We start from the raw sequence: 22,863 nt of genomic DNA on the forward strand, positions 1-22,863 counted from the left end.
CCGGTCCGCAGCTGTGAGGGCGCGGCCCCCAGCCTCGGGGCGGGAAGGGCGGAGAAGGCGCTTGAGGAGCGGCCTGGGCTCCCCTGTGGGCGTTTGCACCGAGCCTTTTCTTAGCAGAACAGGCTTTGTTAATTAGAGAACTTAACGAGAGAAAAAAAAAGATATTTTTATCACTTGGGAATGCTGCAGAAGCGGCGTGGATTGTACTGTATGAATTACTGCAGCTGAAAGCCATCGGTTTGGGCAAGGCGGTTGTGCAGAACAGCACACAAAACACGAGATACGCATTTGATTGAATGCAAGGTGGCGCATGGGGATGAGCGTGTCATCGGTGAGAATTGCTACTGCTGACTTAGCTAGGCAGTCATGCCATTTTCGCTTCTACTTGCTTTTTGCCTTTCCCAGCCTGCCAGATGCACCTTCCCACAAATGCCAACACTGGTTATTCTGTGGGGCTCAACAGCTCCTTTCTCCCTTTCTGACGAGCCTCTCGCGCAGCTCGGGGTTGTGGTTACTCACCACGGGGCGAATACATGAGTACCTTAAGGTTTTCTAACAAGTCAACGGCTTGGCATAGCTAATACTGTCATTGTTTTCTCTGAATGATAATTTTCTCCTGTAGGAATTATATCTTGAAATACTTATTTGAATTTTTCAACTGCTGGTTCAAGTTGTAAATACAAAAAGATCCTACCTCATAATAATGTCACACATGGTTGGGTTGCCTCGTACACTCACTTTACTGGAATGCTTGAAGGTATAGTCCAGTCTTTCAATTTAGGGAAATATACCATTTACTTTAGCAAACAGCAGTAACTGTATAAGAAATAGCACCAGGAAATATGATGCATCAAACATTAGGAATGCATCTATTTCACTGTTGCCTGAAAAAACCCCAAAACCCTAACACATGTTGGAAGCTGTATATTTTATAGTGTGGATGTTTTTAGGTACAAAAATGTTCTCGTACAAAGGATACGTAAGATGTGGTAAATGGTTACAGAAAAATTTGCTTGTTTGTTACATAGCAATTAGTAACCTTGAAAATGATGTAATGCAGCTTTCTTCACACTACATATGTAAATGCCTTCTTGGTTTTGCTAGTACACATGCTGCTTCCATGTTTGTATTTATTCACATTATTAAAATTAAAAAAGAAAAACTAGAATAATGTGTCAATGAATTGATACTTCTTACCATTAATCAACAATCTAGGATGATGTTCAGCCTCTAGGTTTTAACAGCACCTTTGGGAGGTGCTAATCTCCAAATTAGTTTTACATGCACAGTTCTCTAACAACTATGTATTTTTAAAATTTATATTCTGTGCCCTTATTTTAGTGTACATGGATTAAAAAAAAGCAGAGTTATCCTCTCCAGTGGTAAACCACTGGAACAGGTTGCCCAGAGAGGTAGTGGAGGCCCCATCCCTGGAAACATTCAAGGCCAGGTTGGATGGGGCTCTGAGCAACCTGATCTAGTTGGCGGTGTCCCTGCTGACTGCAGGGGGGTTGGACTCGATGACCTCTAGTGGTCCCCTCCAACCCAAAACATTCTATGATTCTATGATTCTATGATTCATTTTTGACAAAGACCTACCATGTCTTAAGGATAAAGGATACTACAGATTGTGCATCTATCAACCATAAATGTCAGTTGTATCTCAGTAACCCTTGTAATTGTTAACTTCAGAGTGAAACTTTTCTCTAGGGACACCTCAAAGGAAAAAAATCAGCTATTTAACTGTGAATGAAGACTGAATAAACATGTTTGTACTAATAATAACTAATGATTAAGTGTGTGTAAAGAGACCTTGACTTGCCTCCCTGTGAACACAAATAGGGTGGATTGAGACACATTTTTTTGTGCCGTACATAATGAAAAAGCAGGCTATAAAGAAAGGATTTTTTTCATTTTTTTTATTCACACAGGTATTAGTAAATGGTAATGTATACATTTGCCAAGTTTAGATCAAAACATACATTATATGAATAGCCAAGTTATGTAACAGAGTACCACCACTGTAAGTTACATCATATACTTACCTAAGTACAAGACCATGTATGTCAACTCAGAATATTTTAAAACTAACATGGAGCAAGGCAGAGAGTAACAATTTCATTTTGTGACTACAGGAGAACAAAACATTTAAAGCATTTTTGTGAAACAGAACTGTATCTAAATTATGTTTCTCAATTTAATAAAGTTAGGTTTTCCATTCAGCTCTGGGGTGTGTCTATGTGCATTTCTTCCTGGAGGACACCCGAGGTATTTACCATGGATCTCCCAAAATATACCCATGAAAAACAATGAATATTAATTTTTCAGCACTGTAAAACATCTCAATTAAATCTTGTGTAGAATTAAACCATTATTGACCGATCTGAATATACTCAATGTTTCTTTTGTCAGTGCTAATGTTTTCTTGGTTTGATTCTGGTAAAATAAAAAACTGACACTGGCAAATATATAGACAGTATCCAAGGCACTTATAATTAAGGATTTTTACCAGTTTTTAGTGTAGAAATCAATTTGGTAAATGTGTAGATGATTCTAATACTCCGGTCTTCAGTTAAATACTTTTACTTGCTCATAGTAGTACCTGCAGTGAACTAGGTACTGTACAAAAATAGAAGATATGAGGCCTTACTTGGGGACCTTTGTGTAAAGCTAGGAAAACTATACTATTACACAATTCCAGTGAAAAGAATTACGTACGAATTCATATTTTTTTTTAAATATTCCCTGAACTCCTTTGTGACTTTTAGCCATTTCTGTACATCAGGCCCTATTACCTATGCTAAGGAGGCAGCAGTCACCTGTCTGTGAGCTGAGATACATGTTCTGATAGTTCTTTTTTTTTTTTGTAATAAACATGTATTTCCTTAGACTGCACAGGATTGGAATATGCTAACAATATTACAAATAATAAATAGTTTTAACAATAAAGGGGACACTTTCTTAAGGGGGCTTTCACTTGATAATAAATATGACAGCATACAAGTTTCTATTTTTTTTCTTTTAAGCATGATCACCGAGGCTGACCCCAAGGCTGTTAATGCTGGGTAAGCCAAGAGACACACAAAATGATTGCTCTCTGAGAACATGTGGTGAGCATGGCACCATGAATGGGTCCACTTACTAGCTCATCTTTCACCGATTCTTTAACCCATTGCCAAAATAAATATAACAAACAAAATTCAAGTGACCAATAACAAAATTAAAGATATTTTAAATTAAAATCTTATCCCTAATTCAAAATATACAACAGTTACCATGTGAAACACTATGAGAAACCTTAACAACATGTAAAGGACACTTAGAAAAAAATAACTTCCAAAAATACTCTTATGAAGTATTAAATACTGTCTTAGAGCTCCTGACAGTGAAACTTAAAGGTTAGACTTCAAATGGTGTTATACATGCTTGTGTAGGAGAGCAGCTCATAAAGTAGACTAACATAGCTTAAATTATTTACTTACAAATATGTTCAGTGCAATTCAAATTGAGACTGAGCTATGTAGAACGCATCTGAGAACTTGCATAAAAATTCCCCTTTCTTGTAATGCAGTGTTTTTGAGTATGTGGACTAAGATGATATAGAATAGGATAGATTCATTTTAAAGCTGAAACCTACTCCAATCTCTCTGAAGACTTCTGTCTGCTCGCACAGAGGGGGATAACGATAAAGGTTATCGCTACCTGGTTGCTGATCAGTGCTTGCCCTATAACTTCTAGGGCTGTGTTTTAATAAGACATACATTATATGTAGGCACTTTCTGAAATACCCTGCAAAAGGATCGTAAATTATTTTGGCAATTGTTTGTGTTTGCCATGTCTTTTTTACATTGCAGATGAAAAGGAAGAAGGCATTTCTGTTTAGAGAATGGCACTGTGCTTTAATCTGCTTTAGAACAGACACTTTCTGTTTCTTCTCAGTGTGATCACTTTTGTTTTCTTCAGTCAGGGCTAATGTTTCTGATCCAAATCTGCTACTTAAACTTACATGAAAGGTACACTTTTATCATCTTTCTAATGAAGAGACAGTCCTTATTTCTTCTCCTGAGTTGGCCACTGCTAATAAATCCATCCAATTTATGATTCAAAAAGTTCAGAACTGTTTAATTTGTCTTCTTCATACAGTAAAATATTTTCCATTAGCTTCTTTTTTTGATCGTTTATCTGTATTTTCCATGATGTCTCTCTGGCTAATGCTGAAAAACAAAAAAGCCCAAATATTGAGGAAAAAATCCATCTATTGTCTAAGGAATAGATGATAATTTTAAATGAAAAAAAGCAACAAACCAAAACTCGCTTAGGAAGAAAATCTGCTAGAAAAACAGAAAGCATTTTGTAGATTTATTGGTAAAATCATAACCAAGGAGAAAAGATTTACTGAAATGTGCTTAGAAGTAGGAAAAAGAACCAAAGCAATTCTGGAGAGGAGAGGAATTTGCCCCTACTCTTCTAATACTAGAGCACTTTTACAAAGACTTCGGTTATCGCAACAGGAGCATGGGCAGTTTGGCCAAACCAGCTTGAAGATCATATGCTTTTGAATGCTCTGCATGCACCCTTCAGACTTATCTAGATTTACCTTGTGAAGAACATGAAGCATCAAGGTCTCTGTTTTTTTGTTGAAAGGTGCTCTGTGCAGTCGACGCTGTTTCCAAGACGTCACTTTTGATGCATGCCGCGTTTCTTTCCTGGAGTCCATTTGCAGGTTTTTCCAGCTTGATCCTGTAATCAGAGGCTGCCATATTTTCAGAATTGTTACAGCCATTGCTAGATAGCTCATCTGTAGATCTTTCTGAAGGATTCCATATAAAACTACTTGATTCGTCTGATTCACAAGGGACCCTTGACATTTGTCCGCAGTAAATGTCAGGTGACACAACTCCTATTAAAGGTGTGCATGGATTGGCACTTGTCAGGATCGCTGGCTGTGTGCTGTCGTCTTTATTCTCTCCCGCAGAAGGCATATCCACGCTGAGACTGGTTGTCTCATCATCAGTTTCTTCTGGAGTGTTCATGGAGAATCCAGAAATGCTGCCTCCACAGATGTAATGCTCTCTTAATTTATTTTCAGCTGCTTCCATAATTCCAAGCACCTGTTTTTAACAACAAAATCTGTAAATGCAGAGTAATTCCTGTACCCCTGCTTACACATATTTTCCTATGTCAACGCTCTCAAAAATAAGTAAGGCATGAATATTGTAGCTTTAGACCTTGCTGTCAAGAAGACTAAAGTCTTGGTCATGTATTTAAAATCTTACCTCTGCTATGTTAGAATTCTTCTTTCTCAGGCAAAGGCAGATGGCTGAGGCAAAATTGATAGCAACCTCTTCCAGCAAGTGTCCTGCTTTCCTGTCTAGGTATTTGCAGCATATTTCCTTGGCAGCTAGCTTTTCAAAATTTTTTGCTTTGGAGTATGAGCTTTCTTTCGCTATTTGAATTTCATCAGCAATCATATCTTTCTGTTCAAAGGAAAGAGATACATTAGTGAAGGCAAAATTAACACAAACTTTTATTTCTGAATCACTGAGAATACGAGTCTTTCTATATATTTGTTATTATTTTTCCTTAATGGCTGGTTTAGAGACCTAAAAGCTTTAGGAATCTCCATTCATGCAACTGACAGAAATGTTTGTTTTCACCGGATAGAAAAGGCCAAAGGTTTTCTCTGCATGTGTCTAATGTCAAATTCACCAAAGCAGACCCAGCTCTTGTAGGCTTATGCCCATTTATAGGAATGAAAAATAAACAATGCTGTATATAGCAGCATTCTTGCACAGGACTTTTCAAGTATTTGTTAAAGAAATCAGAAACCTAGGATCCTTTATGTTCTGAACCCATTTGAACATTGCTGAATTGCTTGGAAATAATAAGAATACTATCGTTTTCCCCTCAAAGGCTTCAACAGGATGGCAAATCAGAAGGAGCATATCCCATAGGAGGAATATAGGTGGAATCTGTTTTCAGGAAGATGGTGTTAATGGCATTCAGTGAGCCTGGCCAGTTCTGGTTGCTTGTGAAAGTAGCTGGTATAGTCCTAATCACAGCTTGGGCAAATTGGCCGGGATATAAATTCCAGACACCAGTGCAATACATAAACGCTTGACAAACCTGATGATGAGCGACTGCAGTTACCGCCTACCCAGGTTTCCCCATCCCGTTTGGCTCATAACACCTCCCTCTGGCACATTAAAGCCATGCAGCAGCATTTCATCACAAAGCCTCGTCTCTTAAATAAGCATGTATTTAAACACCAGTTATTCTGGAGTACCTCCTAATATAATCAGGCCAGCACTCAGGGGTGTGGTATGTGAAATGGGAATATATATTCTGCTTCTATCTAAAGGCAGTTAGGCTATTGATGTTGGCAGAACCAGGAGATGGTTTCTAAACATCCCCTCTTCAGGATGTGTACAGCAGACTGCAAATAACAAACTGTATTTATATAAAATGAAAATTCATATTACGACAGCAACCCCATTCACTCATGTTGGTATTCATTATTCCTGCTTTTTCTTACCAGGTAAACAGGGTGTCTTCCTTCATCCAGTGCCTTAATCCCTGTCAGTATCTCTGCTAAGACCTAGAATGTATATTTGAAAGATAAAACAACCTGTTCAGAATTAATTCTACTTCTAAAAATGAGTTTAGTAACTAAAGAAATATTGAACTGCCAGGGCATTTAGAAATTATATTTTTACTTGAGATGATTTAGCAATGCCAGATCTGTGCAATCTTTATGACACTTTACATCTACCTCGAGCGCCAAGTCCAAATTTTATAGTTAGGTACAATAGATATTGTTGAAACAAAGGATGAGAAGAAAGTAATTCTAAATCTAGCTAAGAAATCACACTGAACAAAGTAACTTCCTATTTAAAGGGAAACACCTGGAGACAGGTGATTTCACAGAGTTGAAATTCCAGATTAGCAGGTGATGTTTGCAGGAGTTCATGTGGCAAATCCGCAAGAATTCTGAGAACCTAACTGCAGTCTTTCTGCTATCCCTTTTTTTATTTTTAAAACGATCAGCAGTAATAATTTTGTTGCAATACGAAACAATTTTGTTTCTCTTGTTCAAAAGATTCACCTCACTTTGCCACAAACTGAAGTAGATTTGCAGTGTGAACATAATTTAAAAAAAGGATTTCAACACATTATATCGTCAGCAACTATGATATGAAATTGCAGGCAAAACAACTATATGAGGCACATGCTGTTATACCCAGTTTCCTGCCTAGAGGCACCAAAGAATGCAACAGAACGTGGAAAAAAGGCAACGTACCACACCACAGCTAAATACATCAACTTTTTCTGTTAACTGCCCGTGTCTGATAAAATCTTCTGGCAGATAAGTAAGAGAAGCTTGTAGGACTTTGGTTTTCATCACAGCATATTCTGATTTTTTATCAACAGAATACAATCGCAGACCTGAATGTCCAAGCTTTGGTGTAAAGTTTTCGTCCAACAAGACATTTGAGCTGTGATAAAGACAGACAAACAACAATATTGGTCAAGTAATTACTTGACCTTGAGGTAAAGAATTACATTTTTTTCTCTTTTAAACTTAAGCACTGAATGTTTCCAGCATTTGGCCTGCTGTGTATGAATTAAAGGATAAAGAATGGTAAAAAGGGAGAGGGGGAAGAACAAGCACTCAAAATATCACTTCAAAAGAATGTACTTCCATCATTTAGAAGAGAGAGACAGATTAAACATAAAACGGTCAACACCCTACAGAACAAGAGAGAGCAGAAAGGTACTGCAAATGGATTTCAAAATTGCATAAGCTTTCAGCCATTATTGTTAAAGAAATCCTGGAATGATCAGGTGACCAAGGAAGTGCTGATATGCCAAACCCCTCACCTTTTGATATTCCCATGAAGAATTCTAAAATTATGTAAATACTCCACAGCTCGGATGAGTCCTACAGCAATGCTGGCTCGCATCTCCCAGGTCAGTGGAGCAGAATCATCCTGCAAGGAAGTGAGGAAAATGGCATTTTATAGAATAAAAAACTGTAAGACATTTGTAGTTTTGAAAACCAAGGATTTAGTTTTAGTCCCAGTCAAAACTCCTGCTGACCTGAATCAAAAGTTTGGTCCAAGGCAGAAACCGATGATTTCTAGGCCAAGGAAGGAACCTGTTCTTACACACTGTGCTGCACATTTTGCCTGCCATAGGGCACGGTGAGATAAGGGTACAGCATGGATCACACTTGTCCAGAGCATCGAGTACTGGCCATTAGTGAGACATAGTGCTGGTTTTGATGGATTGCTTTTCTGATGTTTCTCTGCCCTGTGATCTCTGCAAATGCTCTTCCAGTAGGTGTGAACATCTCAAACTGTTCCCTCTTAAGTCCTTGTAAAACTTCATAGCATGTTATACCAATGAATATGATGATGGATTCTACAGAAATATTCCCAAATCCAATGAAATATTACAATATGAATAGACACATTTTGCAGATTCCTTATTACTTTAAAAATCTAAAGGCTGCACAGCAGAAACTTCCTCTTGACCTGATCTGCTCTGCAATAGAAAAACTGGGAAAGAGCTGCAGCCTTTCTAGTACTTGCAGTCAAGACATTTGGGCACCTTTTTTTTTTTTTGACTGTTTCTCCAAATTCAAAGAGATATAATTGCTTTTCATACAATAGCAGGACAGGACTTGTAATCACAGGTAGATGATAGACCCAGATTATTTGCTTACTTGATACTGAAGTTTGTTTTGTAGGGATCCATTAGGCAGGTATGGATATATCAGACAGTGCAATCCAGCTTCTATTGAGAAACCCAGCAGCTGCAAAATGTTGACATGACAACACCTGCAGGCACACATCAACAATGATTTGCAAATGAAATAAGAGCAACACAGAAAATTACATTCCTGAGCTGTTATAAATTCCTGAATTCCAGGCAACTGGGAATTGTGTTCTGCAGCTGGAAGCACAGAATGGCCCTGGGCAGGACCGCAGGCGGCTAACTAATCCAGCAGCAAAGAGAGAGATCATTATGGCCCCGTTCCGAGCAAGCAGGAGGGATACAAAGCTCCAGAAGGCACCACTTCCTCACCATCTCAAGGACTGGCAGCGTGGCTGCGTTTGCTCAGCAGGGACCTGCAGCATCACCCAGAGGCAAAGGCAGTGCATAACCCCACTGTCCCCAGAACAGCACAGTGCCTGGGAGACAGACACATCAATCTTAAGCTAAACACAGGGGCAACAGGCCACATGCAGGATACGCGCAGGCTGCGTCTGAAAGCCAGCCACGTACCGGAAGCAAATCTGTACTTCCGTATGAAAGAATCTTTGGGTGGAATTTGGGCTTGTGCATTCCATCTGAAAAATGAAAACATGCAATAGAATGTCAATACTAATTATGAAGATGCTGCATTTACACAGATGTTTTAGTCTGTAGATGACAAGGCAGGAAATAGGCAAGTATCACTGATGGCAACTTTGTGTCAAAGGCAACAATTAATTGAAAATTAGAACAAAAACCAGTGTAAAGACACCTCTGATCCAGTCATGAATGCAGGTAGCTACACTGCAGGCTACTCCCACAGATAGAGTTAAAACTACTTATACAGGTAAAGTATCTCTCGTATGTGTTTGCTGAATCTAGGTTTACTTACTTTACGTCGTTTCCTTTTTATCTCTCCTCCTGTGCAGCTGTTCTGGTTCCTTCCCCATGCAATATTAAACAACAACTGCTAAGGTTCAAGAGATACTAATAACACAACCCCTTCAAAGGAAAAGTAAAGGTGGAGTACTTGCCTCTTTCAGTCTTTTGATGACATACGCTATGTTGTTCCTCTGACCTTTGTAGACATCTGCAAAAGTACCTTCACAAATTCTGCTTTTGTCACTGAAACCATTTGTGGCATTGGTAACTTCCCTCTGGGTCCACAAAAGGCTCCCACTGGGGAGATCAGTCATTGTCTCCTGCTGAGGAGTAGAAGAGCTGCAAGGCTACACATTTGTAGAAGAAACAAGTTTATCTTATGAAGATTCATATGCTTTTTCCTTTCTTCAGGTGTCATATTTTCTATTCTATGATTTAAGCAATCACTGTGATTGTTGAAAGAAACTGTGAAAGGGACTGTGCAATCACTCCCTACGGCTTCCCTTTGTAATACCTGTCTTGATGTGTTTTGCTGATGTTAAAATTTTGCATAGTAGAAGAGACTTGAAAACAGTTACTGATTTGCATTTCCACCTTTCCCAGAAAACAGACTTAGTTTTATTTAAAAGTCCATATATTTATTTGAAGTGGTGTTAGTTTAAGCTACAAAAAATACTAATCTTTTTGGCTGTGGCATATATTAAGATCAGAAAGTAGGGTCCCTCATGTGTTTGTGTTCTGGAAGGAACTTCACATCTACTTCTGAAGCATCTGGCATCACTTGCACAATAATTCATTGCTTCCAGTGTGGCAAGTCCTAACGCCAATTCTTATTACAGTTCCACTGTAGCCTAATCATGCAGCTTTCACAACCTTAATGTGCTCCAGACTTGAGAAAACAAAACATTAACTCCCTCTCAAGAAACTCTGAAACTACTGCATTCTTTGTAGCAATCTTCTCTTCTGGATGGTACTCCTGAACCAAGTTATCTTGGAAGAGTTTAAAGTCTTGAAAGACAATCTTCTTCTAAAAAACTCAAACAAAATAAACCAAAGAAAACAGGCCAAGACAGAACCGTGATGGGACCAGAGTGTGCACATGGACCTGGGAAATACTGAGAACCCACGGGACAGATCTAGCTAGACTATCTTGAAGGCAAGAGAGCTATAGGGAGGAAGGAACAGGAGACTTGTGTACTGAAACATTAGAAACATGAGAACAACTTAGCACAGTGAGACAGTTAAGCACTGGAACCCCTGTTCAGTGAGGGGCTCAGAGAGGCGATGGAACCTCCATCCTAGGAGATTTTCAGTTGTCAGCTACACAACGCTCTGGGCAACCTGACTTAAATTTGATACTGGCCCAGTTTTGAGCAAAAACCACATGTAAAATATAAAATTAAACTAAAAGAAGTATGCCATTCTGACTAGTCAGTGGTATATATTGCGCTGTCCTATGACCACACCAGAAATGTTAAGTCCTCTGTAAAAAGTATACTGGAAATTCCTTCAAAATTAATTGTTATTTGTGGGCATGTTATCCATGCTGAGCTATGTAGTATGCAATATTGTTAATTTTTTCCCTCGCTGGTCCTTCACTGGCAAAAAAAGTGATGTAAATCATAAGGAATCTAACTGAAGCATTAGTATTATATTCAGTACCAAACAAATAGTAATCAAGCCCCACTTTTTCAGTAGATCTGTATTTCATACAAGTAGAGGGATGGACTTTAATTGAAAAAACACAGAATGTCATAAAGACAGTTTTCATTGTTATAATCAATGAGCACTAAAGGGATTTACCTTCACGCTGGATGAGACAGAGGGATTTGACTGTAAGGATTTCAAAAGGTCTCTTGGGGGAGGTGGTGGAGCAGGGAGTGAATACAAGGCTCCTTCAGAAACAGCACCTGAAATTGAAATAACAGCACTGAAAATACACCTTATTTCTATAATACCACCACCTGTGACTTATTATGAAGGTCTGGGGAATTTTGTTGAATTTCCTAACCAGGGATAATCTGTGACAAGGTGTCAAAATGTGAAACACTGTGTGAAGATAGGGAGCTGTTTTCCTGGTTCCTCTTTGCAAGATGACTACACAGATGTCTCTAGTCCTGGCTCAGGGCCATAGAGCTCTCTATGTCTATACTGTTGGTCCGATGCTCTCCTCAGTACGTCCTGTGGTTCTGCTCCCTCCCTTTCCCAGGCAGAGCGGCCTGCTGACCTGTGCACGGCTCTCTTCTGGCCTAGATTTATTTTGCATGGAGAGCAGGACATGGGGCAGGAAGTGTCTGCATTGATCTAGTCTTAGTATGGAGCCAGGATGGGACCAGGGTGTTCACAGAGACCTGGGAAATGTCTTGAGATCCCACGGGATAGCTAGAGCCAGCATCTCTCAAGGCCAAGAGAGCTATAGGAAGGTGAAAGAGGAGGCTGTGTGCTAAAAATAGGGATAAACAGCTCAGGAGACAACAGTGCTAGGAAAAAGGCAAATACTCAAATGTGACCATTTTGAAGAGCAATATATTCATTGCACTATATTGAAAGGCAATGGGAAGCAGTCTTGCCTATATGGTCACTTCAATGTTAGAGCAAATTCAGAATCTATTGTTTTACTTCCTACCTGCTAGTGATACTCCCAGATGTGAAGAGTCTGGTGATGGCAACAGACTTATCTCATTTCCTCTCTCTCTCTTTTTGTTTTCTGTAGGAGATAAAGATATGTTCGCCTGTTTAGGCGGCTCTACGAGCTCTTCTTTTTCAGAGTTGGTAATATTAGAGGCTGATGTCCCTTCAAAAGAGAACAAAGGAAAGATGAAGATTACCAGGGAAAAGAGAGTCAGACTCTAATCAGTTACCAGGAAATGATCCTAGTCAGGAAAACAGACTGTATCTTAAGATGGACATGAAAATGAACATTCAAGCAATTTATTGTTAAATTGCTGGAATACTACTGGTATTTAAATTCAGACCATATTCATGACATTAACTACTACTGAAGATTAATAAGAAGTGGTAGCTTCAAACAAATACCAGTGATGACTATGCAAAAGATATATAGTCTCTTACAATAAGACATTACCAATAATAGTATATTTATTTTGTCATTTTCTATATAGCATCCTTCAGCCAAAGATCTCAAATCATAAATATCTCCCAGCCTAAAGAAGGCATCTAGTTCTTTGCTAATTGTCATGGGACTGAGCGGAAGATTGACAGAATTGTGTTGGATTTAGTCAGTTAAATATTTTAGGGCTACTTTCAACTGTGTGGTTTTAGTGTCATGACCGTGCTGGTTCCCAGAAAACGCTTTCCTATATAGGACTATTTGCAATAAAGAATCATACTTTTACTCATGAACAGAAAGAAACAAACTGGAGACAATCTAGGGAAAACATAAAAATGGTCAAAAGTCAAGACTTACTGATACATAAAGAAAAATTACAGGCCAAATTACCAATTCACTACAGCTCTATGAGACCCTATGTTGTATACAACTTGGTAAAGTATCAGAATCAGGCCTGATTGAAAAAGCGACCTGAAGTCTGATTAAAAGAAGTACAAAGATGCTTTCAGTGTACAGGGACTTGAAAAGTGTGTACATCCTAGAGGGGAATTATTAAAATGAGATTAGGCTACAGTTAGGATGGGAAAAAAATTAAGTAAAAACATCCAAGATACTGTGATATACAAGGCTGTCAAAATCTCCTGAAGAAGCAGCTGAATTCTTATCCATGAATACATTTAAAACCGAGGCTGAAAAGGAGCTCAGAAATGCCCAATGTACACTGGGTGTGATATAAAGACTTTCTACTGCCCGATGACAACCATTTTCCTGTTTGTAGTTCTAAATTTGTGTTTCTACCTGGCAGCTGGTATCAGCAATACATTTAGCATTTTCTTAAAAATCAAAATGTTTTATTTGTATATAAAAGAAAATAAGCACAAGTATTAATACAGGGGGGTTTGTCATGCTCTTTTATCAGCTTTGTATCTTAAGCATGGTGGTGATCTTGGAATCAAAAGCCGCAGGCCTCTGTTTGCATATCAAATCAGATAATAGCTTTGTGTTCTTTTTTTTGTACATGCTTTTTTTGAAGCATTGGGAGTATCTGAATGAAGCAGGAAGCGGTATGTTTCATTTATAATCTGTGCTCCTTATAGTAAACCAAGATTCAGTAGAACAGTATAAGAGAAGACAAGCTGTGACAGGTTCAGTGTGCTAAAGTTTGAAGAGTAGGAGTATATGAAAAGCCATAATGGTAGAAGCAGGCATGTTCAGGTCTGGCAAGTTTTTTCCTTTGACCTGTGTTTGGGGTTTCTATCCACCTTCTTCAAAGTCACCTATGAATGCAGGTTTGAATGAAACTAGGTCTTAAAATTAAAACTCAGAAGAATCAGGTATGTTTCTTTGTTACTGCATCAGAATGCTATGAAATCCCACATTTTACAGGTTTTGAAATTAGCCATCAAACCGTCTGCAGGCCTTTAGTAAAAACCGACAGTGCCTGTATTCTGCAGTTGTTGGCTTTTTCCTCCTGTACTTTAACCTAGAAACGTCTAAAGTTAGAATCACTTCCCTCTTTCAACCTATTTTTCAGGGTCTTTCATTAATTTTGCAACTTCCTGCACATGAGACAAACAGGTCACCACTGAAGCTAAAGAACTGACATAAGAAAAAAAAATATTATTACGGCCATTCAGAAGTGGGACTAGAGCAGTGCAAGAAATTGTTGAAGAGAGGTAGAACCCTTCTGGAAGTAATCTGCCAGCAAAACATCTACCTGCGTGTTTTGTCAGATTCCTTTAAGTCAGAATTAATAACATTATGGTGATGTAAGGACCACTTAGTTTTCTAAGTTGCCCAATAGAACAATGTACTCTCCGTATCTGCCCAAGAGGAATCACCTGAGTAAGCATATTCAGATATAGATAAAAAAGCAGAAGTAGAGGGTAAGGGCTTCAAAGATTTGTCTAAACCTAAAAATATCCTGCTAGAAATCACTTCTGCTTATGACTGAGCACATGGTGGAATGCCTGTATTGGGTTAATTCCAGAAAAAAACAACTACTGCCACATGGCAGAACAACAAATAATCCAGACTTTCTGCCACTCAAATTAACAGGAAGTTTTGCTATGGATTTCAATATAAAAGAAAACTATGAGAAGTTTTTTTAAAAGATCATTTTATTGTAGTTTTGCAATTTATTGCACTTGATTTGATCTGGGACAAAAATTAATATTGATCATCCAGAAACATAACTAAAAATTGAACACAGGATTTGTCTCTTCCATCCTCTTTTAAACCCTTTTTATCTAGCCTTCTGCCCCGGTTTTGTCTGCGATAATAGTTCATTTTCTTTCTAGTAGCTGGCATAGTGCTTCATTACAATAATAATAGTAATTATAATATTGATAAAAGAATATACAAACCAAGCGATGCACAGTGCAATTGCTCACCACCCACTGACCGATGCCCATCCCGTCCCCGAGCAGCGATCGCTGCCCCCAGCCAGCTCCCCCAGTTTCTGTACTGGGCATGACGCCCTATGGTCTGGAATAGCCCTGGGGCAGCCGTGTCCCCCCCCAGCTCCTTGTGCCCCTGGCAGAGCAGGGGAAGCTGGAAAGTCCCTGCCTGGTGTCAGCCCTGCTCAGCACCAACTGAACCATCCAGGTGCTATCCACGTTCTTCTCAGGCTAAACCCAAACACAGCTCTGCCAGCTGCTGGGGAGAAAATTAACTCTGTTCCTGCCAAAACCAGGACAGTTTCATATTGCTTTACAGAATTCAGAGTCAAACCCAAACTCATTCCTAACTCCTCATGAAGCCCTCCATGGAACAGTCCAATACTGTAGTTCACTCCTTGTCACAAAGGAAATCAGAGAAACAAAGGTATGGTAGATCTATTACACCAGTTCAGTGACTTAATGAGCTGAACTGAGTATGTCTGTTTCTTGACACGATCTCTTAATATTTGCTTTCCCTAGTTACTATCTAGCCTGCAGAAACCATCATAAAGACTCTTGTTTACGTGTATCAGCCAACTGCTTTTCCTTAGAAATCACAAAGAGGTGTATTCCTTCAGCCTGGAGGAGGTTGACTGAGTTTTATTTTTAAGAGGGGGAAAACCCTCAGGTTTTGCAGCTTGTGCAAGTGAAGTCCAGAATGTCTCAGAAATGTTTCTGAGAAAGCCCCCCCCCCAAAAAAAAGGTAAATCAGAGAAGCACAAGAGAAAGCAGGTAATTCCCTCTTGTACCAGAGGCTGAAGTCAGGAGCATATTGCGCAAGCCACGCTGATGCTGCCATACCACTTGAAAGCAAGCCAGTCAGACGAACAGCAGGATGATGAATGTTTCTGTGCAGTGATGATGATTATTTCTGTCTGTGTTGTATCTTTGTTTTTAATGGTGATGTTGCTGGAAGCTGCTCTTGGATTGAAGTCTGATTCTTTGCGTTCTACATAATCAGAGAGACAAATCTTTCTTGGTTCTTGTGTAAGCAATCCTGTCAGGGGCTTTAAAATGCTGTCTCTCAGGATTTGATCCAGTGCCACATTCTGGCCTTTGCACACAGGACCAGGCCTAACGATCAGGGATGCTCTGCGCAGCCTCTGGGCTTCCAGGGGGGCATTTTACTGAAGGTGCTATACATCAGATGATTGAATCCCACAATGTTGTGGTCTGCAAGCAATGGCTCTCTGAAATTAAATACATGAAGCTGCTCTTGGAGTAATTCACCACTGCAAGGTGCTGAACTAATCTCAGTGTGAAATCTACTCATGGTCTAGTTTTAAAGGCCTGTAAGAGAAGAGAAAACCCTCTACCTTGGGGTAAAAGCAGCAGCATCTCTGTTGTTGTAACAAGTAATTTTTCTAAGCTCTTTAAACTCAGCTTTTGCAAAAATGGAAAATTAACCCACACAGGAAAGAAAAGGCATCGTACCTAATGAGCAAAACCAGCCTTTCCCACGACAGATACAAATTATGTTGAAAATTGTTGCCACTATTACACAGTGGTAAAAACATTCAGTAATTTTTTCAGTTCAGTTTTTATGTTTCTCAGAAGGAGAATGCAGTTGTGGTTTTTTTTAAATTATTAAATCACAATGTATAAAGTGTGATTAGAGAAATGTTAATGAACTCTGTAAAGGAATACACTGAAATAAGCCAGCCATAAACAAAGGCGGGTCCCAGAATGTGCTCTGACAGGGAAAGAAGGCAAGGCCTGTAAGTAATGAGCGATCAAGGTGTGGTAGGTTATAGGGTGTTATACAAGAGCACCCAGAAACTCTCTTTACGGACGAGGAATCAACTGTGTTAAATACTGAGCAGGCACAGAGCAAAGGTGTCGTCACATCGTGGAGGTCACCCTCTACTCCAGAGTATCCGTAAAAATGCCATTGTCAGGGAGCCAGGCTTGTTGCACTGGTGGTATCTAGATAAGATTTATTTGATGTATAGATTAAAGAAATAAAAAAATCCAGATTTTGTTTTCAATCCTGTCTACTCAGACTGGGCCCTCAAAGTCACTCACTGTGACTAAATTAACGATTAGATTACTGATAGACAGACGGAAAGAGATTGGAGTTTCCTGTAGCTTGCTTTGCATTGCTGAGGAATGAGGAGTAAGAATTGTTGCAGTCTCCTAAGCTGAATGCTGGGCCTGAATTCAGTCAGAAGGTGGATCTGCTGAGGGAGAAGGCTGCATACGAGTGATGCCAAAATCAGTTACACTAACTGAGCAACGCTCTCCTCAGGGCCTGTGGTTATTGTGTTTGATAATGTACTAAGGCAGAGTTTGCATGCAGGTTGGTTGTGCTGTAGTACTTAATATTCCTTTTAAAAAAAAAAGAAAACAAACATTTAGAATACCATGTTAAAGCTTTTTTCTGCCATACCAAAAGGAAGGTGAAAAGTCATGCTAATGCCAGGAAACTCCAGAAAAACAGCAGTGCTATGCAAACAAATGCTGTGGCAAGAAACCCATGATGCACTGCTGGACTTTCCATGAGAAATGTCTCTGGCTGCTGCGGGGCAAATGCCAGCTGCACCTCTGACGGCTGGCAGCCCTGCCTGCGGAGGCAGGCTGCTGTTTCGCAACAGCCGCTCGTGATGCAACTCAAAAAACCACCCGTGTCGCTGACAGTTTCCCTGTCACAGAACGTGAAAAGAAGAATGAGCGTTTCCCACATGCACCTGGGAAGTACCTTAGAGTACTTCTCTAAGCGTTTTTGGCCATGCAACAAAAATCTGTAATTTTTCTTTCTAGTAATTCTCTATGGAGCACTGGCAAAATTCATACAAACATCTGATTTCAGGAGAGCTTGAAAAGGGGAGTGTGGTCCACTCCCAGCTTTCTGGGGCAACTCAATACAGAAAGACAGTATGTTGTCCAGGGCTCAATGGATTTTGTGGTAGAGCTGGGTGAAGGTACGCTTTGGCTTACAAAAATGGACAGCTGCAATTTAAAGATAATTTCCAATGGAGAAAAATGGAAAGGAAAATTATATTTAAAAGTGTTGTGATTTCTGTAAGGCAATTGATTACCTTAACTAGGCACACTGAGTTCAAGCTCTGATCATCCTACCTCAAAAAGATAAATCTGAAATAGAGAAAACTGGAGATAGGTGAGAAGAATTACATGCAAAGAGTTAGCAAAGGCTACAGTTGTTTAATTTACGGAGGGATCAAGGAGAACATATGATAGGAATAGAGAAAATAGGAAGTGGGATAAAGAAATAATAACGTAGGTAGTCAATAAACCATTTCTCTTTTTCATAACTGTTTTGTTATGGTGCAGGAAAGCAGGTGGCATAGGCAAAACTCATTATATGTTTTTCTACTCTGTTGACAATTAGAGTATAATGACAGAATTTCACAGAGAAACAAGAATGTATGAAAAATTAAACCATTTGTAATTAAGCTCTGTTTTGAAACCCTGTCTGATGCATGAAAGTACCAGCCCTGGGTCAGAGCACAGCCAATCTCTCTTTGGCACCTCTCAAAGCATCTAAGATGGCCACCACAACGGTGGGGTGATGAACCTGTGGGACCAGTGATTCCTCCTCTATGTCACCTCTTCCTTTCCCATCACAAATTTTATTTGAGAGAGCAGTGGAGAAATGTTAGAATTTGAGCATGAGACTCCCAGCAAAAAGTTTCTTCAGCTAGCAAGACAGATTTACTGGATTGGGTCTAGGTGCTCCGAGAAGCAGCATGGACTCCCCGCGGGAGGAAGGGGCAGCTACTCACAGTCCAGAATGACTTGAGCCGCTCGGTAGAGCTGCAGTCCTTGCAGGAGCTCCAGGAGCTGCTGCACCGTCGCCAGCCTCACTCCCCACCACCACATGAGCTCTCTTGTTATGCTGATCCCCGTCTTCTCCATGCACTTGATTTTCCGTAGCTCTGTTTGATCAGTTATCACGTACGAGGCTAGTGGGAGAGAATGGATATTTCTGTTTAAAAATTAGAAAAAACGAGCAAGTGCAAGCAGGGAAAGCTAAGGTGCAAGACACACTTTGCATTTTCATTTGCACACTTCTAAAAGGAAGGATCACAATAAATTAGCTATCTATCTGGACATGAAGACAATTCAGTTCCTAAAGTAAGATATTCCTTTTATTCCTTTGACTATTTTGGAAAAAATGTTGTTATATTAGAGACCCAAAAAGAAAACCCAGTCACACTTTTCAGCATATTTTCCCCATAATCTAACTTAACACTTCGTACCAAAATAAGTTCAGATTAAATTCCTGGTGCGATTCTCCCCAAATAGGTAACAGAAATCAGTGGTGAGTCTGCACTCCCGTCTGCATTACTAAAGACCAATATTACGGAAAACCAAATAGTAACTGAACCATCTGGGTGTTATTTACAGTCGGATAAACCTATCAGTGAAACGCAGCTATTTTTTAGAGCAGGAGATACCGTGAATGTACTAAGGCAGAGTTTGCATGCAGGTTGGTTGTGCTGTAGTACTTAATATTCCTTTTAAAAAAAAAAAGAAAACAAACATTTAGAATACCATGTTAAAGCTTTTTTCTGCCATACCAAAAGGAAGGTGAAAAGTCATGCTAATGCCAGGAAACTCCAGAAAAACAGCAGTGCTATGCAAACAAATGCTGTGGCAAGAAACCCATGATGCACTGCTGGACTTTCCATGAGAAATGTCTCTGGCTGCTGCGGGGCAAATGCCAGCTGCACCTCTGACGGCTGGCAGCCCTGCCTGCGGAGGCAGGCTGCTGTTTCGCAACAGCCGCTCGTGATGCAACTCAAAAAACCACCCGTGTCGCTGACAGTTTCCCTGTCACAGAACGTGAGAAGCAGATGGTGCTCCCGCACATTTTCCACCTGTGGAAGCGTACGCCCTCATAGGCTATGAGCGTTTCCCACATGCACCTGGGAAGTACCTTAGAGTACTTCTCTAAGCGTTTTTGGCCATGCAACAAAAATCTGTAATTTTTCTTTCTAGTAATTCTCTATGGAGCACTGGCAAAATTCATACAAACATCTGATTTCAGGAGAGCTTGAAAAGGGGAGTGTGGTCCACTCCCAGCTTTCTGGGGCAACTCAATACAGAAAGACAGTATGTTGTCCAGGGCTCAATGGATTTTGTGGTAGAGCTGGGTGAAGGTACGCTTTGGCTTACAAAAATGGACAGCTGCAATTTAAAGATAATTTCCAATGGAGAAAAATGGAAAGGAAAATTATATTTAAAAGTGTTGTGATTTCTGTAAGGCAATTGATTACCTTAACTAGGCACACTGAGTTCAAGCTCTGATCATCCTACCTCAAAAAGATAAATCTGAAATAGAGAAAACTGGAGATAGGTGAGAAGAATTACATGCAAAGAGTTAGCAAAGGCTACAGTTGTTTAATTTACGGAGGGATCAAGGAGAACATATGATAGGAATAGAGAAAATAGGAAGTGGGATAAAGAAATAATAACGTAGGTAGTCAATAAACCATTTCTCTTTTTCATAACTGTTTTGTTATGGTGCAGGAAAGCAGGTGGCATAGGCAAAACTCATTATATGTTTTTCTACTCTGTTGACAATTAGAGTATAATGACAGAATTTCACAGAGAAACAAGAATGTATGAAAAATTAAACCATTTGTAATTAAGCTCTGTTTTGAAACCCTGTCTGATGCATGAAAGTACCAGCCCTGGGTCAGAGCACAGCCAATCTCTCTTTGGCACCTCTCAAAGCATCTAAGATGGCCACCACAACGGTGGGGTGATGAACCTGTGGGACCAGTGATTCCTCCTCTATGTCACCTCTTCCTTTCCCATCACAAATTTTATTTGAGAGAGCAGTGGAGAAATGTTAGAATTTGAGCATGAGACTCCCAGCAAAAAGTTTCTTCAGCTAGCAAGACAGATTTACTGGATTGGGTCTAGGTGCTCCGAGAAGCAGCATGGACTCCCCGCGGGAGGAAGGGGCAGCTACTCACAGTCCAGAATGACTTGAGCCGCTCGGTAGAGCTGCAGTCCTTGCAGGAGCTCCAGGAGCTGCTGCACCGTCGCCAGCCTCACTCCCCACCACCACATGAGCTCTCTTGTTATGCTGATCCCCGTCTTCTCCATGCACTTGATTTTCCGTAGCTCTGTTTGATCAGTTATCACGTACGAGGCTAGTGGGAGAGAATGGATATTTCTGTTTAAAAATTAGAAAAAACGAGCAAGTGCAAGCAGGGAAAGCTAAGGTGCAAGACACACTTTGCATTTTCATTTGCACACTTCTAAAAGGAAGGATCACAATAAATTAGCTATCTATCTGGACATGAAGACAATTCAGTTCCTAAAGTAAGATATTCCTTTTATTCCTTTGACTATTTTGGAAAAAATGTTGTTATATTAGAGACCCAAAAAGAAAACCCAGTCACACTTTTCAGCATATTTTCCCCATAATCTAACTTAACACTTCGTACCAAAATAAGTTCAGATTAAATTCCTGGTGCGATTCTCCCCAAATAGGTAACAGAAATCAGTGGTGAGTCTGCACTCCCGTCTGCATTACTAAAGACCAATATTACGGAAAACCAAATAGTAACTGAACCATCTGGGTGTTATTTACAGTCGGATAAACCTATCAGTGAAACGCAGCTATTTTTTAGAGCAGGAGATACCGTGCTCAAGCTGGCCCTACATAATTTGTCCCGATTCCTGAGTGCGCACTGTATGCTGGTTACCCCTCTGTACTCTCTCGGATCGCTTACCAACCGTAAGTGCCGCGGGCGAGAGGAGGGCGAGGTAATGGGAATGGTGCCACAACAGATGCGCCTGAGAATGCCCCTGTATTTGGGATGGGGCTATGCCACAGCTTCCCCTGCCCTGGGGAGCCCTCCGCCTGCTTCGGTCTGCCGGACGGGAAGTGGCAGCCCCAGCTCCTGAGGACAGAGGGTCTGGGAGCAAAGCCAGGACAAACTGTGCCGACACAGCCGTTTGTGACACACGGTTACGTTGTCACTCCGTCCTGGGATTTTGTATAAATTCAGCTGTGCTCATCTGTGGCCTCCAGGGGCTGGTGGAGATACCCACCAAAGGTGCCTGTCTGACTCGGCCCCTCAGCTGACCCGCACCCCATGTGCTGATTGCTTAGCCTGAAGGAGAGAGGCTGGGGGCCGAGCTAGGTACGTGGAAACAAAGATTCCCGAGTTCACACCTCAGCTGGCTTTAGAAGGACACCAGACATACGGATTTATGCATCTGAAGACGGCGGAGATGAATCCCACCCTAGGTCAGCAAGTTTAACTGGGGTAAGAGTTTACTCAGCAGACCAGAGAGAGTTAGTGAAGTCTTGTATGGAGTTAAATCACGTTAAATAAAGGAAGGAAGGCCAACTAAGAAAAGATTCAGGTTAGAATTGCTTGGACTGGGATACAGGAAAAAGAATAAAAACTCAGGGACTACATTTTCTATACTTAATAAGTGGACATGGCCAGGACTGAGAAAAATAGGGGCAGTAAGTATGGGGGAATATATGTGAAGGAAGAAACTAAAAACCAGAACATCTAAGTACATGTGAGGGATGTGAAAACAGGCAAGCAGTGAGAAGTAGCAGAAGATAAAGTGCGAATGGAGACAGGAGTGCGAAAGAGAGTGGAGAGCAACGGGAGGGAGCCTGGCTGCCCAGGAGAAGCCAAGGGAACGCAGAAGTCTGGAATTCCGCCTATTAATCAGAGGTTTTGCTTGATCCCGAAAACAGAGTGGTGCATG

General features: G+C 40.3%; 1 protein-coding gene across 4 annotated transcripts in view; it reads right to left on the bottom strand.

Moving 5' to 3' along the window:
• Nucleotides 1-2,854: 2,854 nt before the first annotated feature.
• Nucleotides 2,855-22,863, bottom strand: part of IRAK2 (interleukin 1 receptor associated kinase 2) — a 23,414-nt gene continuing 3,405 nt past the window's right edge. For 2 of the 4 annotated variants that reach the window (XM_035889437.1, XM_035889438.1), the window contains 12 exons: nt 21,099-21,278; nt 12,269-12,436; nt 11,446-11,552; nt 9,795-9,989; nt 9,292-9,356; nt 8,729-8,843; nt 7,882-7,991; nt 7,301-7,496; nt 6,536-6,598; nt 5,277-5,477; nt 4,598-5,111; nt 2,855-4,214 (listed from right to left, as the gene is read on the bottom strand). In XM_035889437.1, the coding sequence (XP_035745330.1) occupies nt 4,096-4,214; nt 4,598-5,111; nt 5,277-5,477; nt 6,536-6,598; nt 7,301-7,496; nt 7,882-7,991; nt 8,729-8,843; nt 9,292-9,356; nt 9,795-9,989; nt 11,446-11,552; nt 12,269-12,436; nt 21,099-21,278 (2,033 nt within the window). In that variant the 3' untranslated portion in view covers nt 2,855-4,095. Of the gene's footprint in view, nt 4,215-4,597; nt 5,112-5,276; nt 5,478-6,535; nt 6,599-7,300; nt 7,497-7,881; nt 7,992-8,728; nt 8,844-9,291; nt 9,357-9,794; nt 9,990-11,445; nt 11,553-12,268; nt 12,437-18,896; nt 19,109-21,098; nt 21,279-22,863 lie in introns of those variants that run through there. The other 2 variants (XM_035889439.1, XM_035889440.1) reach the window with 2 other exon arrangements.

The sequence above is a fragment of the Egretta garzetta genome, unplaced genomic scaffold (genome assembly GCF_000687185.1).
Source record: "Egretta garzetta isolate BGI_Z169 unplaced genomic scaffold, ASM68718v1 scaffold332, whole genome shotgun sequence".
Taxonomy (NCBI): Eukaryota; Metazoa; Chordata; class Aves; order Pelecaniformes; family Ardeidae; genus Egretta; species Egretta garzetta.